The sequence below is a fragment of the Falco naumanni genome, chromosome 5 (genome assembly GCF_017639655.2).
Source record: "Falco naumanni isolate bFalNau1 chromosome 5, bFalNau1.pat, whole genome shotgun sequence".
In the NCBI taxonomy this organism is placed as follows: Eukaryota; Metazoa; Chordata; class Aves; order Falconiformes; family Falconidae; genus Falco; species Falco naumanni.
In genome coordinates this window covers 27,619,844-27,641,534 of record NC_054058.1, presented here as the reverse complement: position 1 = coordinate 27,641,534, position 21,691 = coordinate 27,619,844, and the positions used below count along the sequence as shown (strand labels likewise).

The window sequence follows — 21,691 nt, the reverse complement described above, 5'->3', positions numbered from 1 at the left end:
TCGTTTGCTTTGAGTAAATTTAGCTGTAGTTTGCAGAATGCCTTTCTGCTTGTGCTGGGTCTAAATAGATTTTACAGATTTCAGTGCTGGTCTAATTGATAAAATGCTGCTGTTTCTGTCAGAGAAAGCAGTGGAGTGGGGGAAGAGAGAGTGAGAGGGAACATAGTCAATATGGAATCCAGAAGGGTCAGAGATACAGAGGGAAAATTAAAGAAAATGGAGGACATGGATAAAAGAGGATAGGAGACAGGGTTTAGGAGACAGGAAATTTTTAGGGTGAACTAAAGGTTTAGCTGAAAGCAAATTAGATATTAACTTAATGAAAAATGACATGTTGGGATGACAGGTTGTACAATAGTGCCAGATTCTGTGAATGGCTCCAGACTGCAGGCATACATACACACGCAAACACAGACACACAGACAAAAGCAGGTGGGAAAAAAAAAAGTTCATTTTCACATCTTCAAACAAAACCAAATTACTTCTTGTTTTAAATTATAATCCCTTTAAATGATAAGGAAAGTAAGGGAAAGAGAATTTAGAGCAGATTATGTTGCTAAACACGAAATAGGTATTTTATTTTGCTTTGACTAAAGGATAATTGGAAACAATTTTTGTCTTGTGGAAAAAGATGAAGAAGAAAGTGTGATTTGAAACACTAATAAACAGGAAAAACAACCATCAGGGAAATGTGATAACTTAAGTCTGCTCAAGGTACTCTGGCTCTAACCATAGCTGAAAGATGTCAGTGTAGTTCCCTTGACTTTAATCCAAGTAATTTGTTTCACCAAAGCTGATGGTTGCTTGACTGTCTATATTATGCAAACTTTTCAGACAGAAAAGAATCATATTCACAAAGAAGAATACCACCTTAAGGGCCAAGTGCTTTTCTTCGCATACATGGTGATACCTGTTATTTAACCTGAGATGATTTTTGGTGGTTTGTTTGGGTTTTGGATTTTTTTGTTTGGATTTTTTTTTTTTTTTGGGGGGGGGGGGGGGGCGGGGAGAGGGGGCAGGGGATGATTGTCTTTTTTGAGAAGGAAGAAACAAAGGCAGGATTCAAAGGAGGAAAGTGAAATCTCGGTTAAGCAAACATGGGTCTACTGCCTTGCTCTTTTGGTTACAGGAGAGATGTTTCACAGAAACTCAGTTTCTGTCTCTGTAGTGGTCCTACAGTGTTCTGTGCTGTGTTCTGTGGTGGTATCCATGAGGATTTATTCACATTCCCAGTGAGAGCTGTTATTTTCCCCGTTGCAAGGTGACATGTGATACAAGTGTGCCCAATCCTTTTAGTTCATACTTATTTTTTAGGTCCCTCTGTGAGTGTCCGTTAGCTGTAGGAATGCCAGACTACCCTACAGCACAGTGAAAGTTACCACAGCTGGTAGTATAGTGTATGAACTTGCACTTGTACCTTCGCATCATTCCCATATTTACCCCAGATTAATCAGAGAAGCAGATGATCCCTGGTCCTTTCCCTGTCCTATCAGTACCAGCTGGCTGGACAGACCATGCTCTAATGACTTCAGGCCAAGCTTCAATTGCTTCTCAAGTGTACGTAGGTGTTTGTCCCAGACAAAGGGGGAAGATTTGGCAATGGAGAAGCTGAAGAAACAAGTGAGCTTTCTCACCATGCTCTGGAGTTGCTCTCATATTCAGAGAAAGCCAAAGACTAACAATGAAGTAGAAAGGAAGCAAGGGAAGGGTATGTGTGTGGGTAGTGTGTGCAAAGCTTTCTTCCAGCTCTCCGCTGAGCCATGACCCGGTTTCTCCAGGAGCTGCCTGCTGTTTTCTTATTTTTGGAGCAAGTTCCTGAGACATTGCTTTGCATGTCAAAGAGGGTCAGCCACTCAGATAGGAAGGGTTCTGAACTGGACCCCCCTTTCCATCTTCTCTAACACTTTGGCTGTTCCTTTTTTTGTTGTTGTTTTGTTTTGTTTTCTTTCTGTTTTCCCTTCCCTCGTTCAGAACGAGGAAACAAAAATAGTTCTTACATGCACAGGGAAAACAAGGGGAACTTTCAGGGGTATTAAATGAATTTTATCACAGTGACTGCTAGACACTGATTTTTTATGGTTATTGTTATCTTGACAGAATCCAAGAAGAAGAAAAAGGAAGGCAAGAAACAAGAGAAGATGCTGGATTAATGGAGCCAACTTGGGCAATATGAGAAAGGGACATCAGCAAACATGATCAGTTAACAGTTTCATTTATACCTAGGCATTTTATGCTAAAATTATTTATAGCTTAATGGTACCATAGAAAGAAACAAGCAAACACAGAAAAAAAATCCTTTTTTTTATGACGTTAGTATTTTTAGTGTATAACCCTAACAACAGTTTTTAGAGACCTGTAATAAAGGACTCAACACTCATTTAGAAAATTACATCTATTGTATATTGAACAATGTAGAGGTTTTTTAAGTATTTTTTTTCTCAAGTCTTGCTGTAGGTCTCAATCTGGTAATTACTCCATGCAAGCAGAACCTGAACCGGTGTGGAGCTCTGCTGAAGCCAGTGGTGCCCTGTGTGAACACAGGAATCTGGCTGGATGCAATTATATTTAAGATTGGGACCTTCTATGTGAAAACAACAGACTTGTTTCTTAAGTTCTTATTACATCTGAATAACTGTATGAAATGATTTGTTTAAGGAAAGGATGGGGGCATTTTGTTGAGTATTTACAGGCATAACATTCTTTTGGATGTGTGGTGAATGTTCTTTCCAAAATGCCACCACCTCTGGGTAAAAACAGTAGCACTCCTATCCTTGGCCATTTTTTAGATGTTGGCAATTAAAACTCTGAAATCTTTCAACACTTGGACGTAATCAAGTTTTTCTAGCAATGATTTTTCCAAGTGGAATGATAGAAAAACTTTCCATTTTTTAGCATATCAACAGCGGTGGATGGTAGTGTCCTCTGTTTTACCTAAAAGCTGAAAAATGCTTTCTTTTATATGTTTCTTTTGCCAGCAAGGAGAATATCACCTGTCTGGGTGGAATTGTTGCAATTCTGAATGACTCGACACCCTTTTGTATCATGGGAATCTTCCTGTTGATTTTAATTATAGCTGGTTGAAAAATAATGTCTGGTGGGAAGTAACAGAAGAAATCTGTTTGGAAACTGCCAGAGATAGTTCGTATTTTTGATTGAAAAATTTGTGGGACTTGAAACCAATAGGAATGAAATTAATTTTTTTTTCTCTTTTAGTAAAGCAGAAGAGATTTTTATACAAGCAAAAACACCTTGGAAGAGCTCAGTAAACATAAAAGTAGTTCTGTGGGGGTTTTTTTATTTAAATGGTCTGCAGGGAAAAAAAAAAAAGAGACATTATAACCAGCTGGTTTTCAGTTTGTTCAATTTTACGTATTTTAAATGATAATAAGTCCTGAGAGAAGTAAAAAAAATAGAAAAAAGGTCTGACAAAGGACCGGTGTGTCCCCAGGTAAAGGGTTGTTTAACAAGCTAAACAACCAGCAGATCAGACATTTTAGAGGAAACATAAGGGATTTCAGTGCCCAAATTAATTTCAAAATCATTGCTTTAAATTCTAAATCTTGAAATTTAACGGTAAGAAATAAGCTTTGCCATATGTTTAGGCTGCAGGCTTGCCTGCTGATAAAGAGGAATCATCCCCCTTGTACTCCCGCGGGTACCCACCAACTTCAGCGAAGCTGCAGCAGGGTGTGTTCATATGAGTAAATCACATTATTCTCCTGGTATTAGCTTACAGATGACCAGAGAATCTTTTTCCAGACTAACATCACTCCTGTTTTTTGTATGCAAAAAATTTATAACAATTGTAGAGCATGCCCTCTTTTTTCTCACATGGAGGGTATGGCTGATCTGAACTCACAGGGAGGCAAGTCCTTCTGTAGACGTTCCCAAACACTTTTGAAGCCAGCTAGCCAAGGCTGCACATAGCTCAAGGTTGACTAGTCACACAAGTATTTCCCAATCTTCTTGGGTGTGTTTTGCAGTCTGTGTTGATGTCCTTGTTATATTGACTATGCAGTTAGACATACCCGAGCCAGTGCTATAGTTAAAAATGTCCCCAACATGTGGTGGATGTGCAATGACCAAATCCAAAATCACAAAGGCTCATATTTGGGTGGCTCTGGGTGCTATTTGGTTTGTTTATGGTTTAATCGGGTCTACCTGTGCTTGTGCCTCAGACTTAAACTAATGGATTAGTAGGCCTGATTGAAAGCAAAGGGAGAAAGAAGCTTTTTCACTCACCAAAGGTTTGTCTGTCTAAATGCTGCATCAGTTCGCTTAAAGTGGTTCAGCTTTGAGTGCAAACACTGTTGCACCATTATATTACACTGGTTAATCTAGTCCATGTTTCATAGGGAGCTGGCAGGAGTTGGGAATGATGCTGAGACCAACAATTTGACTACCCTTTAGCAAACCTTAGATGTGACTTCTGATTTCCACCTCTGTGAGTAAGAAGAAAATAAATTCCTCTGTGTTTCCTCTGACACCTGATGGTCTTTATGATTAACTGCCCATCTGGCTTGTTAAAGGAGCATTCCTAACAGTTTTTGAAGGAGGCCAGTCAAGTTCCTACAGTGGTGTAGGGCCTCCATGGAGAGAGTTTACAGAAAACAAAGAAACAAACAAACAAAACCCCCAAACACATTAGGACCAGAAGAAAGCACTGCAGTCCTGGTAGCAAAGGGTGTGAAACAGGAGAAGAGCACTTCCTCTGTGGTACTCAGCCACATATGTTTGGATTTATACTGGAATCTTATTGTTGACCATAACTGGATTTGTATCTGTCATAGTTTATAAACAGTGAAGAAAATTTCCAAGAAATCAGCAGAAAACATTCTGTGGAAACTCTGGCTGTGAAGGAGATGATAAAAGCAATTCGTGGTAGAACACCGATGAAGATTGAATAGAATAGGTCAGTCAGGTCAACTCTGAAGGGAGGTACCTGCTACCTGACAGGAGCAGTTGCTTCACTAGTGACATTATCAAGAAAGCAAGAGGCAAGTATCTAAACAAAACCTCTTCCCACCCTGTCTTGGTCAGTTTCCACTTGAGTTGTCCTGAAATTTCCCCTGATTTGCTTTCTGATCTTCTACCCTCTCTCCTGTGGGAGGGCAAGTTTGTCTGACAGGCCTGTGGGGGTGGCTACTTCAGATGAAATACGTGTTTTACCCTCTTGGTGCTATCCTGCTACAATGGAAAATGACTTAGCATAGGTGCATTGCTTAGCTAGTTTAACCGACTAAAGCTTGTTTCACGCATGTCCCTCTCAAGAAGTGGTTTCCATCTTCATTTGTTACAACTGTGATATGCTATGGGGAGATGACAGAAATCCCCCAAATGTCAGCCTTTTTCTGAGCACTGAAATCTCTTAGAAAAGAGAGGGGTGAGTTGCTGAACACCAGCTAGGATGAATCTGCATCCAGACTCTGGATTCTAGTAAGTTTGAACTTAGGGGAATTTTGATTATAGCTCACTTCCCTTCCTCTAAGTAGGCTGAGCCCTGCTTCTGAGCAGTTAGGCCTGTCTATATCTTGATTCAAAACAATATTTGAGGAGTGGGGCATTTTCTGACTTCGACATGTCTCCTGACAGAAGTGCCCATATTGAAAGAGAGTCATTGCCTGTTAGCCTGGCATATTTAACGGGCTATTAAGTGCAGCAAAACCATAGGGCAAGGCTCCAGGAAGGGAAAACATTTGTTGTACATGCAGGTAGATACTAAGCTGTGACTTAATGATTCTTATCTTCTAATTCCATAATGACATTCTGGACTGTACTGTTTTTTTCAAACAAGAAAAATTAGAAGCAATGAAAGAATAGTAATTATGAAACATATCAACAGACAGTGTTGGAGACTTTGTCAAGAAGAGACAGGTATGAAGTCAGGAGCATTTTATACAAACTTCTTTTGCATGCTTCTTGTGTAGGGGAGGCAGGATTACTGGCTGGCACATTTGTTTTTATGCTTTGCTTGATTTGTGCCTTAATGGAAACTAATCAAATGTGGAATGTTGCAGAGAGGCAAAGTCCTACTCCAACCTCAAAAGAATGTGTCCAACTGGAGGCAGTGTCAAAGGGAGACAATAGCATGTCTGTCTTTCCTGGTTTAGGGGTGCAAGTTATGATGATGTTGATAGGAGAAAACATAACATATTTCTTTAACTTTGGTGTATATCCTTTGCCACTTGGCATGTGGCAATGGACATTTCAGGTAAAATAATGGAGCATTAGGATGAACTGCTTATGGAAACAGGCCTATAAAATGCCTGAAACTAACCATGTTGCTGGCAGAGAGCATCTGAAGATAAATATTGTGTAGCATTCCCATTTGATGAAAACCCTTAACACATGATGAACTTTATCTGAGTTTCCTTAGTCTAATGTCACTGATGAGGGCGGGACAAAAGCCAACCTGACTTTCCCTCAGTCTAGGAACTGCAACAACATTAACAATGTAAACCTGCCACTTTTCTAAAACAAAATACTGGTGAGGTGCACCATTTTGACATGACACAGCAGTCTTTCACAGCTTCCAAATTCTTACAGGAATGGGAAGCAGTATGTCAGTGGGGGTCGATATCTCATATTCAATCTTTTAAAACTCCCTAAGACAGCACCTTCTGTGAACTTCTGACTGTGTTCTGTCCTTTGTGGAGACAGATTATACCTATTGTCTGCCTTCCCCCGCTCATCCCTAATTTTGATAATATTTGTAGGTTTTCTGTCAATTCTGCTAAGGCATGCTACCTCTCTCAGTCAGGCTTCACTGGATATTGTTGATCCTTCCCTGTGGCTGAGCCTGTATTTTCCATTTCTTACTGGATTGTTGAACAGCCCCAGCAAGCCCCTCCCATCAGGTACCTCTCACTGTGTTCTTCTAAGATTAGAAGACACAGTAGCAACTTGTTAATCAGAAGATGACAATGGACAGGGAAATATGAGAATGAGCAAAGAGATTCCCTGGATTCATTGGGAGGGTGGCTTGCTGGTAAAACCTTTGTCATAGCTCAGCCTGGGCAAGAATTCACAGGGGACAGAAATGCGTCAAGTTTGATCAAAACTAGAGACGATGAAAGAGTGTCTGTCCTCAAACAGAAAAAAACACCTTAGCTAGCTTAACAGTGGCAAGAAGCTGCAGCCTTTCCCATTGTGTCCTTTTTTACCGTCAAATTAAAGGGAAGAGACATGGCCCATACAGCTTCAAGGATAGTAGAATGCTTGACTGAGAAAAGTAGAGCGTGAAGAGAGCCTCTTCCACCCCGTGGGTGTTTGCATTTGGAGAAGATCTAGGCAGTCTTGTTCATAGCAGCAGAAAACTTTATGTGCTTTTGGACCAAAACTGAATGATGCTGAAGTCTAATAATTTTCCTAATGTTCACTTTCTGCTACTTTTCAAAAATGGCAGTCTGTCTTGTGGCCTCATCACTCTGACTTGAGCAGAAATGAGATATCTCAAGGAAAACATGTGAATTCAACTATATTCAGCTATCATTATCTCATTGGTGGGGCTGTGCAATCCATTTGCCCTTTCTGCAGTTTGCCCTTTAAATGTGGAGTGTCTTGGGGTACCAGATGGCTCAAAACTCTGTAGGTATCTACTAGCCTTTAAATCGCTTGTCTTTGAGTGTGTTGTGTATGAAAAAACTGTACCTACAATTCTTACTTTCTTTAAAAAGACCACAACAACAAACAAAACCCTCAACAAAATGGCAAGCCTGTGTCCAATGTATGAATTTACTGATGAGATAAAAGAGAGGCTCCCAAGTATTCCCGTTTCAGAAGGTCATTCAAAGTTAAGAACTGTACTAAAAGCTTTAGCCCTGAATTCTGTGATGTAAAGCTAAGAAAATGGATAGCCTTTTGCAGGGCTGTCTTAACCATAGCCCACTTCATTCAATTAATTACATTGTTTGAATTTCCTCACCCTTATCTACCTGGCAACAAGACGTTATTTAACTTTTCTCACTAGGCTATTCATTACCCTTCCTGTATTATAGTTACGTAGTTCATCTAGATTTTTACAGCTGAAGGAAACAGCTCTAATCATCTGGAGCGTGTTGTGGTTGCTGAGGGGACCTGAAGCAGAGGCAGGCTAGTACTGCTGCAACTTGGAGCTAGAAACCACCCAGTAAGGATGCTAATTAGCATCAGACACAGCAGCTCTCTAAATATGCATGCATACATACTGCATATACATATATACGTATATCCATATATAGGGAAGGAAAACTCTATAAAGAAGTGCATCCATAACTCAAAATATGTCAACTAGTGCCGCCATGTTTTCAAGCTAAAGTAGAAGTGAAAGAGCTTTTTGTCCTGCGTTGTTATTTACACAAGGATACAAAAGTAGTGTATGGGCTGAAGAGCTAGGTTTCTTCCCATGCACCAGCATATCAGGTTAAGGATAGCTGTGTCCAAGGAAAATGCAAAACACAAGACAATGAAATGGCCAATAGGACTTAGTATCACAGGGATGTTCTCTTCTGTCACACCAAGTACATGGAAGAGCTTTGTTCAAAGCTTCAAAGTGGACGAACTGCTTCAGTTAGGTGTGAACATAGAAACCCAGGCATAAAAAGGCTTTTTCTCAGCCAATAAAAATGTGAGGAAAATGGGAAAAAAAAAGATGGAAAAAACAAAGTAAAGCAGAAATAATCTTAATACTTGTAGTTTGAGTGTTAAACAGAAAGAAGAAATGAAAGTCAAAATAACAACTTAAAGCCTGAATTTCATGTTAGATGGATTTCTAATTCTGTATATATCTATTAAACCAGTGCTATATGATATCTTCTCATGGGTTACTCTTTTTCTTGTTCTTTTTCCTTTTCTTTTTCAGTTTGTATATTGATTTTGTAAGCTAGCAGTGTGTTTACCTTTTCAATTTTTTAAAACTTGTATGAAAGCCATATATCCATATTGTAGAATGAAAGCATTAACCCTGTAACATCCCTTAATGTTTCCCTTAGCTCTGTGGGATTGTGGGAGGCTCTAGCAAATGTATATGTTTACCAATTGTATCAACATAATTTACTTGCTCTTAGTGGCGATGAAGAATTAAATAAACTAATACACAGAAGTGTTGTGTTCTCATTTGGTTGTGGGAAATGTAGGGGACTTCTGAAGTTTCTTAAATGAATTCCAAGTATTCTTAGTGATCTTTCTTTATTGTGCTATTTTCCCCACCAGCAATAGGTGCTGCTTGTCGCAGAAGCACTTATCTTTGTAAATTGAGGAAAAGTTTTAGTCTGTAGAAAGAAATCTGCCAGAAAATTATTCTAGCAGAAAACAGGTATTTGGTTTGTGTATACTGAAGTCTGTCTGCCCCAAATTCCTGACACCAGTTCTGTAAAGCAACTTACTTCAGTATACAGCCATTTTGACCTGTATAATACTGCACAATGATGGGTTACAGATGAATTTTATTTTATTTTTTTTAATTACTCTGTCAGCTAAGCAGTGGGAAAACCTTATTCTCAGCCCTGTCATGCTCAGCTATTTTACTTTAGCAGTGACTTTAATGAGTGTATGTGTTCAGTGAGAGATGATTAAGCCTCATGAGTAGAGCAAAGAAGTTACGTTGCATTAATGGACTAATTAGAATTATGCAGAAACTCAGGCAATGCTCATTGTATGTTAATTTCTTCTCCCTTTTTGTTCTTTCATTATCCTTTTTTCCTAAATCTGCTTTCTTTTCCAAATACTTTTCCTGGGTTTGTTGTCTGTGTCCAACTATTAGTTAAAATGTTTAAATAATTAATTACTCCATACAAGCCATTCCATCGCTCACTGCCAAAAGAGGGCATACTGTTTACAAGACTAGGAGATTTATACAGGCTTCTGAAATTGTTTGGAAGAAAGTGAAGTATTACAAGTTATGAAAACTGACAGTGCATTCTTCAAACCCCTGAGGGACTCAGCTGCCTAAATCCTATCCTTGGAAAGAAGACCAAATACTCACTATTGTTTAATTACAAAATAAAAAATTTATAATATGGTACTTAGCAGTTACATTTTGAGGTTACTGAGTAATGACAGAGTTTTAAGGTGCTCTCATCCTTCCATGGGAGATACCTGATCTTGTCAGTAAGCCTGAGCTGCTTGAGGGTTGTCTCAAGTCATGCTTAGCTCCACCAGGCAGAGCACACAGTCCCCTGATTTCTCTTGCCCTTCCCACTTCTGTCCCCAAATAATAAGTTATAAACAGGCCTGGCAAAGAGCTTTTAGATTAGCTTTTTTCTGGTGGGTTGCCTTCATGGAATAGGGTCTTAGAAGGTCGTCTTTGTCTTTATGTAGCCTGGTTTTTTTATATATGAAGTATGTGAATGGAGAGGACTTTGTGCAGAGACCCAAGTTCTGCTACCAATCTGTGCTCCAAACTTCTGGGAGTGGTGGTTCATTAAGTGGGTCTATGGATGCAAGGAGGACAGCTAGTGGTCAGTGGGACAGTATGTCTGTGCAACAGTAACCACTAGCAGTGCAAAGGCCACTTTGACAACTGTAAGGCCCCAGAGCTCAACCTATGCACTACTACAGCTGAAGTTAAAAACCTATTTGTGCTTCATCAGCCCTCTGGCCTTGCACAGGGTAGAATTGTAATTAATACTCAAATGCATGATAGTTACACATGCACACACATAGTGACACACTGACTTCATCCCTTGCCTTTTAGATTACAGAGCAACACCTGATTTTCACTGAGAACAGAGAATTTGCACAATCAGCTTTTCACGTGCAAGATGAAGCATTCCCACAAAGTAATAACACAACTCTTTGTCCATTGTCATCTTTTATGATGATGTGGGAATTCAAGTACACAGAGATCCTTGTTTGGTTTATCTTGTTTAGCCTGTTCTAATCATCTCTAGAGAAACCCAAATGGAAGAAAAAAGCTGTAATCTTATAGTAAAACACAAGTCTGTTATAAAATTTTCACTGTTTACTGACAGCATTTCTTAAGAAAGGCCATTATACTGGATGTGCGGTCAAATGAGGTTTGGCATTAAATATAAATACACATGCAGACACACACAAATGTGTGTGTACACACACACAGAGACACCAAGAGTGTCTTTTACAGAAAAATATCTCTATCCCTTCCAGGTACTGAGAGTTCTAGAAGGTTCCATTGCTACACAATCATCATTGAAACGATTGTCTCCATTGGCAAAGAATATTTTTTATTTGTATTCATTCAGTCTGCTGTTATAGTTACACTGTAACTCAATTTAAATTTAAATTGCTGCTTCCCTCCATTTCTACCCCAGGAGCAAAAGATGAGAGCTTGGATCTGAAAAGGTCAGTAACTACTTTTTATTCTATTCAATAGATAAAGCCTCTCAAGATCAGAACAAAAGAAAGAATCCTTAAAAAAAAAAAGTTTTCAATTAATTGATAGCTATTTAGCAGTTGCTAACTGTTTGTTACTGAAGGTTCTGGAGGCAGAGCAAAAGAAAAATGTAGTATGCTAGGGATGGAAGAAAGGAAAAGAGCTTTCCATAACAATGATAATTAACTTGCATACTATAGCATTTTGAAATACAGGCTGTTATTTTATTTTGGTTTTTACTCTGATACAAAATTTCAAAACCCTGCTGTTCATAATAAGTGTTCTGTGCCCAAGTAGGTTTTTTTTTTTAAAATCTGAAAAACTAGCTTTTTTATTACATTAATTCTTGTATGTCTATTATTCATTACGTAGCACTACAGATGCTCATGGGACTTAGATAGTCAACCTTGGTCGAGTGCAGTTGGTGTCACTCCAGGGTGCACAGTTTACCTCAGTGTGATGAAGTGGCTGCAAAGGGGATCTCCAGCTGCAAGAATGGACTGACTTCCACATTCTTCTCAAAGCATTTATGGTGTAGGTGGTGGCCAAAGACACATACCCCAGGGCAATATTATCCATATTGACCTTTTTCCCTTCCTTTCTTTTTCTTTCTTCCTTGCTTTCTTTCTTTCTTCCACTCACTGCTTGGGCTTAGGCCTCATTCTGCTGACCCAGAACTTGGTGAGCAAGTGATTACCTGGGAAGGGACATGTCTGTGATGTCTGCAATTGCATGGAGTCACTGTTGTAAATAGTCTCCAAACTTCTGTGGGGCTGGGAGTTTGGGGAAGAAATGTTGAGGAGAGGTGATTTTGGAAGGTGGAAATAGAATCCCTGATGTAAAGATCAACACAACAAAAAGAACAGGTACACGTGTCAGAGAAAGAGACAAAAAGGCTCCTAGACTGAAGTGCTGAAGAGTCTCACCCCAAAAATAAGATTACATGGTCAGTTGATACAACTAGGTACAAGGAAACCCAGAGATTTCTCCTCTTGTCTTCTGACAAGATATAGTAGAAAAGATTCTGATTTTGCATATATTCTGAATGTGAAGTGGCCCACTTTCAGCCTGCAAAAATGTCTTGAGACTCATGATATAATGTCTAAAGATCCTAAAATATGTAATATCTCAGTCCTGTAGCAATCTGAATGAGTGCTGTGCTTTATGTGCTGCAGATAGCCCTACTGATTCAACAGGACAATTCCCAGTGCAAAAATCCAAGGAGTGGCAGGACCAGGTCTGCATTTATCCTTAGGTAGGAGTGAAGTACATCTGTTCTCTTTGCTATTGTCCTCCTTTGATGACAGGGGTCTGTCAAGCTGCCTGCACAACTGAGTGTCGCAAAGACAAAACATACGCTCCCTGTGATAAAGACTGTTTTGTAAGTAGTTGAATTTGAGCTGGGCCTGTGTATCATCACTGCTACTTGCTGTCTTATCAGGAAAGCTCCCTAAATAAGCCACTGTTCTATCTACCAGCTTGGGAAGGAAAAGACCAATGAATTTTCTTTCAGTGCAGCATGTACCCAAAAGAGTAAGTGCTCCGCAACCTTAATGTGAGGGTCACAATAAAGTGATACAATAAGAGCAGAACGACAAGCTCTTAGAGGAAGAAAAAACAATGGAAAAGGCAGCCACTTTCCTACTTTGCCACATTTATGTTATGGGTCCCTGGAGCAGATGGATTTCATCAAGGGAGAGAAAAACACTTCTCATCTTAAACCCAGACATACACTGTATTTGCTATTACTAGTAGCAACCACAATAACTATTTAACAGCCATTATGGTTCTTTGTACTTTAGTTTAGCAATACACTCTCAGTTAACACCTTTGATTCAAAAACTTTTATGCAGTTAGTCAATGCTAAGTACCCACCATCCCTGTGTGTGAGGTGGAAGGTTAGTCTCAGAGGTCGCCCTTAGCCTCCCTCTGTAGTCAATGGAGCATGTCAGAGTGTCAAGTCTATTCAGAAGGTGATGCAGAGTAGAGGGCTAATTTAGCAAATCTGAGAGATGTCATGAAGGGCCTCTTTCCTTGCTAGCTGCGGAGGGAGCTTAGGGAAATGAAGTGTATTAGGCTGACCTGAGTTTCGCCTGGTAGTTTGCCCTCCCATTAGGACAGCAGGCTGCAACACCGAAGGCTAGCACTTCAAAGGTATTTAGAAACTTGAAAAGTAAGGGGTCTTAACAGATTTGATGACAGGGGCCAAAAAAAGTGAAAGGCACGTGGGCTGAAGTCATAGGTTGTGGCAGCAGCAGGTGATCAGATCTGAAGTCCGAGTGCAAATATTTCTCGTCAGAGGGGAGGGAGAACTACCCACATAGCATGGCTAGAGCTGGACTGGAGAGCGGGGGAGAGGGGAGAGGAGAGCTCTCTGCCTCCTCCTTGGCCCTGACATCGGTATGGAGGCAGGGGGGAGAGAAAGTCCCTGCTTTTGTTCGCTTGTTTGCCTCAGCTGTGGGAGGGAGGGGGCTGTGCCCCCCACCGGGCTCCGGGCTCTTTGTGCCACACAGCAGGTGTGAGGGGAAGCTCCTCACCCTGGATGAATGTGCATGTGGATGCGGATGCCCCCACTTCTTTCATGGCCCCGCTGGGAACCAGAGCGAAGCCGCATTTCTCAACAGCAGGCCAGTAATTCCTGGAAACAAGTGAGCGCAGGAAGGGGCCGTGGAGCGAGAATGGGGATGGTTTGGGAATAGCTCTGCAGGACCACTCCTTATCTAGCATTGCCTGTTGACAGATTTAGGGCTTCATCCCACAAGGCGTTCAGCATCTCCTGAGAGACCTAAAACTGGTATCTTAACTACTTTTCTCTGTGAAAAGCTGATCAGGCCAAAAAAAAAAAAAAAAAAAAAAGCCTCACTAAATTCTTCAGTTGAAAGGGGCTACATAAACTTGACCAAAAGTATCACAGTACCCACAGGCCCCCTTTATTCACATCCCAGCTCCTTGCTTGCTTTCTGGCATAGGCAAGCTCTCGCCAGCCCAACGCTCTTTCCCCTGCATCCATATCAGTGGCTGCAACGACAAGAGCTCTAAGCCAAATGCCTGGCATGCGGGAAGCTCTGCCAGGACAAAACCACATATTTATATCTGTGCTTTCGGTGCCAGGTGGGAGGTGCGGACATCAAAGAAAGGAGGCCTGAGGCTGTGGCTGGCAGGCTGTGCTGTTGATTCAGGGGGCCAGCCACTGTCAGGGAGCTTCAGAAAAATGGAATTAAGCACATGAGTTAGAGCTCAGAGGTTGGAGTGCTGGATTCACCACATATTTCCTGACACTGTGCTGGTTTTGCCTTAAAGCCAAATCATGTAATCTTTGAAAAGAAAGGTTGGACTTGCTTTTAAATTTTAGTCTAGTTTTAGCAATCCAGGTAAATAAAGAAAAAAAATCTCCTTTTCTGTAGCAGATACAGTAAGCCAAGCTGTGAAAATTACTGCCTGCAGGGACTGAATCTTTAGCCATTGGAGCTAAAGCATGTGCTGAATTAAGGCACCCATTCCCCAGGTGTGTTGAAGCACCCAGAACTATGTCCAGATGGCCTTACTTCTGCCTGTGTCCCCGAGAACAGTACTGCCTGCTGGCTGGGCTCTTCTGGAGGTCTAGAGCAAATCTACAGGAAATCTGCAGTATGAGACCTTAGGAAAGAACTAGTCCAGGTGAGCTGGACCCTTAATACAAAGCCCTGAGCATCCAGCACCTTCAAAGTGGGAAGGAGCTCAGATAAACTTGTGGGTTTACTGTTTTCTAGATCTAATTTCTGCTGATGATGTGAGGATTGTAGTCACTGCTTTTTTTTTTTTTGCTTTTTTTTTTTTCTCCTGACTTACCTGCTGAAACATTTCAAGACTTAATTAGATGCCTAAAAATATCACTAAGGATCTAAGCCAAAATCTGGAAATCAGAACAGACTTGTGCTTTTTATGGATCAGATGCAACTGAAGATACCAAACTGCCCCTTCCATCACAAACTTCTCCAACCTTTTGCTTTGCAGATATCTGAGAACTGACCTAGGGAGAATCAGGCATTTTGGCTGCCAGGATGATTGTCAACTAGTGCCAAAAGTGCTTGAAACCTGAGATGTGGTGGTCAGGAACAGAGATAACCTTTTCAATAACATGAACTTAAATCTTTGTGGTCCATTGATTTGGCATGGTAAGGTATTTGATGTGGAGAGCAGGGCTAACTGGGATAAGCAGCAGTTTCCAAAGGATGTGACCTGTTGGGAGAAGTGGGGAGGTCTGTGCATTTGGCAAACCTTCTGATAGTGTGTCCTTAATTTTCTTCCCTTATGCCTTTGAAGGCAGATCACTTTGGAATGGGCTATGATAGCAAGGTTTCAGTTCTCTGATGTGAATTACTAGCCAGCTGTCACTAATTCTCATGCACTCCTGTAAGCTCTACTGGAGCAGCTTTTGCTTTTCTGTTACAGCATTTTCACCCGTGGAGTGATTTTCTGAGTGAAGTCAGATAAGACCTTCCAGAAACTGTGAAAAGGAGATTTTGCAAGCAAATGCCTCACTGAAATATAAAACATGAGAGGTGAGACAGAGAGGTTAAGCCAAAAGCAAAGAGGAAATCATAACACAAGCATGTCTTCCGTCACAGTAACATGTTTTGGAAAAAACACCTGATTTTCAGCACATGTGAGTTAGTCTAGCTCAATCAGTGATGGAAGAAGTTTGTTAGTGAGCATAGCTGAAGCCTTCAAACTATGATGGGAGAGAAACAGGGAAAACAAGAGGAACACAGTGCATCTTTAAAGGCAGTAGGAGGAATGGTAGGCACAGAGATTACTCTCTGCACATGTGAGCAGAAAAGTGGAAACCGAATTTCAGTACTGATTTATTCAAGCAGTTTTGTCATCACAATTAGAAGGGTAGAGAATGCACCTGGAGCACCATACTAACATGGTCATTGGCTTTCAGAGCTGCTTTCCTCAGAGGTTATACGCCTGATGACTAGTGCACTACATAAAGGTACCTCTATAAGGTAACTGTTCACTCAGTGAGAGACTTCCACCTGGAAAGCAGCAAAACAACAAGCTGTTAATAAGCTTCTTATACTTTATACCCTATATAACATTCCTGCAATTTCCTGTATTCTTGCCACACTAGTCTTGGTGCTAATATTTTTGTACACTGTGCAAGAAGAATGTCATCCATTTTGGCTTTGGCTTACATTCGTGTCAGATATCTGAATTTGAGTGATCTTCTCCTCAGGTGTGCAAAACTGGCCTGCGAAATCAACAGATCCTGCAGATCTCTCGATAGGACTAGACAGTCCAGATTTTCAGAGAGATGGAAGATGGAAAAAGGGATAGGAAAAAAGACAACACACACCAATTCCCACCAGAAATGGTTACAGCAGAAGATAAAGCTGCCTTTAGACCTGATGAGAGACTTGATGCATACCCATGGAAAAAGAAACAACTGTGTGTATAAGAATCTGAATTTTTATATTGCCAAGTATATAGTATTGGAAGTACTAAGCTGACATTCCTAGAAGTCACAGCTTCCTATTTCCAAAAAAGGCACTGAACTTCAGCTATGTTGTGGTAAAAGAGTTGGGCAATTTGTAGGTCTGGTTGGTCATTTGCAGTCATTCTACCCCAGTGACAACCACTATCTACACCAGAGAGTTATCTTGAATTATGTGAAGAAGGAAAAAATGAGAAATTCTGAATGAGCACTGGGTGAGAAAGGTGACAGACTCACAGTGAAGTGCACAAAGAAAATGAGCCAAAAGAAAACAATGTTCAAGCTTGGTCCACAGTTTTGAGGAGGTTTTGCCTGGCAAGTTGTAGAGATGCCAGGGTAAGTCTTCTTTCTACATGTACCTAGTGCTTGCAGTGCACACACTGGCCTCCTGCCAGAGAAAGCATCTTTTCCCGAGAAGTTTGTTTTTGTAGTCTGCCAGGTAGACTTGCAAAACAGCACTCACAAAATTAGACAGACTATTGCTCAACACAGTTAACAGCTCTGCATCAAAAGATTTTAATGGGGAAGAGAATGGTTTACGAGTACCTTTTGGCTTGGAATGAAAAGCTGGAATAAACTCTGCTTCCTTAGCATCATTTATCCCTGTAAACATCCAGCAAGACTTGAGCACGCCAGGTTCATACCATAGCAAGAGCTTAGGGAAATTAAGTCACTATTCTTTGGTGGAAGACCTCTGCTCACATACTCTGTCACAGCCATTACGCCTCTTCAAGCTACTTGCTTTCTAGTTTTCACCTCATCAGAAGAGTCAATTCCATGAAACATATTCAACGGTCACGGGATGGAGCTGAAGGCTTTTCTCTAATCATTGGCTTTCTCTGTGCGACTTCCTTAAATTAAAGCCTTCCACATTCCTTTCTAACTGCTTGCATGTTGAAAAATTTTAGAAGGAAATCTGGATTTTTTTTTCCATTGAACTGAAAGAAAACATAGCCCCTGAATGAAGTTGCTTTTCAAAAAAAGCTGCTCTGGAAGAACCTGAAGCCCTGCTTCAGTTAGCTTCCCCCACAATGACCCTTGGGCCCCTGGGGAATGCCTGGGTTTGACCTAATCCCAGATGTTCCTTTACCCAAACTGCAGCATCTCAGGGACAGGACACTCTGCAAGAGTCATTATGTTTACAAGCACCATTTGGCACAGCTTGTCTCTCCATTTCTCTCCAAGAGTGGCCTGTAAAGAAATTAAGCTGCATGGTGAAGAGAAATAAAGCTGATGTTTTCAGCCTGCTTTATTTCTTTATGAACTGTTCAAAGTTAATGAAGCCCCACAGAGTCCGTTTGCTATCTGGCACAGGTGGAGAATGCACTGGAGATGACTGTTTTATGTAACGTTTATGCAGGCCATACTTTTTTCATAATGTACAAAATGTAGAATGCTATTAGTTTCCAAAAATGCTCAGCACATGCAACTGCCACTGAAACCTGGAGGCCAGCTGGAAACATATCCCAGTCACTCCAGCCAGGGAAGCTGTCACATACACACGTAGGGGATAAACCTAAGACATTACAGAGGAGTGGAACATGAGAGTCATCAGCGCTGCTTTTGTGTGCTTAGAAGCAGGAGACAAAAGTCTAGGTGAGATGGGGAACAGCAAGAAGCAGGTTTATCCAGTACAGAGGTTAGTGTCAGAGTAGTAAGAGAACCACAGGACAGCTGGGTCTTCTGTCCTGCAATCTAGCCAACATACCAAGCTGCGCTGTATGACATATACAGAAATGTTCTAAGACCAACTTGGTTATGTACATATACATATAAATATAAGCAATATATACATATACAATTGTGATATATACCCTATATCTAAATATATTTTTTATGTAGCCTACTGTTGCAGCACTCCCCAAACTATAAAGCTGTAACAAGGTCTCTTACCATCACATGCCAGCATACTCTTCATGCCAGTTCTTCTGCTATATTCTTCTAATCTCTCCTCACCCACAGCACACACACTCTCTCTGCTTCTTCCTCAGCTGCTCTCCCTTCATTGGCTCTCCACCACTTAACTTAACCAGCCACAGCTGCACCTTATCTACATCGGCCAACCCGCTGACCCTGAAGCCAGCCCACAGTTGTATATTATCAATAATTAACCCAGCTTCATTCCTCTACAGCCTATATGTGCATTTTGTGGGTTCTCTTTTGAAAACAGCATGTGCTTAAGTTGTGGAACTGTTTCTGGCAGGTTGTTACGATAGATAAAAATTTAAAGAGGTTCAAAGGGTGATTGGACAAATTCATAGGGAAAAAATAATAATCCATTCAGGCCTGCTAAATGCAGAGTTACCACCTGTAATTTTGGAAGTCTCCAAGATGCAGCTGTTGAGTTGGCAGTAGATATGAATTAGGAGTTGAGAGATTGTCTTACTTGCCCTGACCTTACCCTTTCCTCTGGTGCGACTGGTTACTGTCTGTACTGACAACTCTGAGGGCTGGGCTGGTGCTTGACCTCTAAAACAGATTCCCAGTACCATCCCCACCAGGCAAAAAGAAGCAAAAAATAGCAGATAAACCAAAGATGTTGAGGGGCAATAACCAAAAAAAGAGAAAAGGAAGAGACCACAGAACATTTTGGTCGTGTGGAGGCAGAACACAGAGTGCTGGACTTCAGCTCTTACCTGTTTTTTTGTCCTCATGTTTTCTGTAATGTTTCCAGTGTTTAACTGCAAGCTGTTGAGTCCCTTGCCACAACCTTTATTAAACAAACTTTCCTTCTGTTTCCCTGCAACAGCAATCTGGTGTCAGTGAACACAGTGAAAGAGAGCTCAAGGAGAGCAGAGAGCAGCCAGCCCAGAAGGACCAGTGCCCAGAGACATGCCTGGCAATGTGTCCTGCTGCTGCAGAACCTGAAGCTGAGGGTTGCTGCCACCCCTTCATGTCTTCTGCCCTCCTTTCCTCTGGGCATGAGAGAAAGCCTGGCCACAGGCTTTGAGCAAAGTCTGGGATGTCATCTATCAGCTCTATGTTAGTGCTTTTAGGTTGTCATATTTATCCCACATTCAGTAATATTTTTTAAATGAGCAAATAATTCTCACTTTTTTTTTTCTTTTGGTTCCACTCTTCCGTACTTCTGTTGTTGTTCCTGAACAGCTCCTACATTCTGTTCTACATGGGAGGGATTCATTATTGGAAATTAATTGCAAGCATCTGTCTGCAGAGATTTGCTACATGAAATCTTGTGCAGTGTTGGGTTTTTTTTAGCTGGACACATGCAGTATGGCATGGGATGTGTCTCTGTCCTTAAATAAGTCTGAGAAACTATTAGAATTGCCTCACTGGCAGGAATTATGACATTTTCAGATTCAAAAATTGACATAAATGAGTTATTAATTCTGACATTTTTGCCAGCAAACTGGCATTCTTTCTGGATTCTTTCTGGATTCTTTCCAGAAAACAAACAGAAAAAAGGCATCTGTGCATTCAGAATGAACCCATTCATAATCTGAATTAATATTCATGGAAGACATTTTACACTTGATTTACTGCGATTTTTTGCATTTATCTGGGGTTTCTGACTTTTTGCTTTTGGCTAAATTTCTACTGAGCTACGTGAGAGCCTGACAATCAGAAGAATTGAACCATCATGCCCTCATTTTCATGAGTTGTGGAATGCTTTATGTGAGTTCTAGCAAGTTTGGAAGTTTCAGTAACAGGTGAACACCCCTCCCTGTATAGTTAATTATTTTGTCTCCTCTGAAATATACACTGGAAGATTGTATTTCTGCCTAGGGAATGTGCTTATCTTCTTTTTTTTTTTTTTTTTTTTTTTTTCCTTTAGTGTAGTTACAGTTTGAACTTGTGCTGATTTTATAAAGTGGTGGCTTATACTCTGAATGCAAACCAGCCATTGCTGACAGTGGCTGGCGTGTACTGTGACCCCATGAGCAAACAATAAAATTTTACTACTGTGTCCATCTATTGCTGAAGAGACCATGAGTTTTCCAGGAAAGTGGAAAAATCCAGGTGGTTCAGTGGGACTAGTAATAACTTGAAGCATTTCTCTTTGGTCATTGCAAAAAAAATATAGCTGCCCTACCATGCAAGTGAATTTGATCAAAAGGCACATTGTTAGCTTATAGTGGAATGATTTGGTCTCCACCTATTTCTGTCTTGAATACATCATTACTGATTTATTTTCATTCCTCCCATTCTTTACATTGTCATGTAATGTTCAAGACAGAGTACACTCCATGAATTTATCCCCTCTCATTACCATAGCTGTGAAAACACATTTTCAGGATTTAGCTGTCTCTGCCATTTGAGATGTCCTCCTTCTGCAAACACACTGACACCAGGTCAGTCTGCTGTGATTTCCCAGGCTTTCAGCAAGGAGCCCAAGGGCTGATGGGCTCGCCCAGCAAAAGCATCATCTCCTCCCCACAAGGAACAGACTAGAAAAACATCATTTGCTAGATGGACTAGAGAAGATGTTTTTGTGCCAGCCAGGCTGTGCCTGTTGTGTAGGCACAAGACCTTTATTTTTATTTTCCAAAGAGATTCTGGCACACAGTGCAGTGCTTTGCAGGGTCACTGCTCAGGGCAATTTCTGGCTGGGATTCTTTCATGCTTGCTTTTGTCCCTTTTGGTCCTCCCTGATCTGGCAGCATTTGTGGCCAAGCTCTTCTGCTTGGCCACCTCCAGGGATTCCCTGTTGCAGTTGCCATCAGGTAATATGGTCCCTCCTATCCCATTTTTGCATCTGGCACAGTTATCCCTTGCCATCTTTACTGGAAAATCAAGTGAGGACTGAGACTGTGTTGGGGGAAAACATGACTGCAAGCCATTGCATTGTGCTTATAAAACCTTAGGTAAGTGAGGGCAAATATACCTTATGGTCTAAGTAAAAAAAGCACACTACCGTCTGA

The 21,691-nt window shown here is 40.9% G+C and overlaps 1 protein-coding gene across 1 annotated transcript in view; it reads left to right on the top strand.

Annotated features, from left to right (window-relative positions):
- Nucleotides 1-9,079, top strand: part of PTN (pleiotrophin) — a 79,323-nt gene extending 70,244 nt beyond the window's left edge. Inside the window, exon 5 of the mRNA XM_040595813.1 lies at nt 2,098-9,079. Coding sequence (XP_040451747.1) covers nt 2,098-2,150 — 53 coding nt within the window. The 3' untranslated portion in view covers nt 2,151-9,079. The remainder of the gene's footprint in view (nt 1-2,097) is intronic.
- Nucleotides 9,080-21,691: the final 12,612 nt, after the last annotated feature.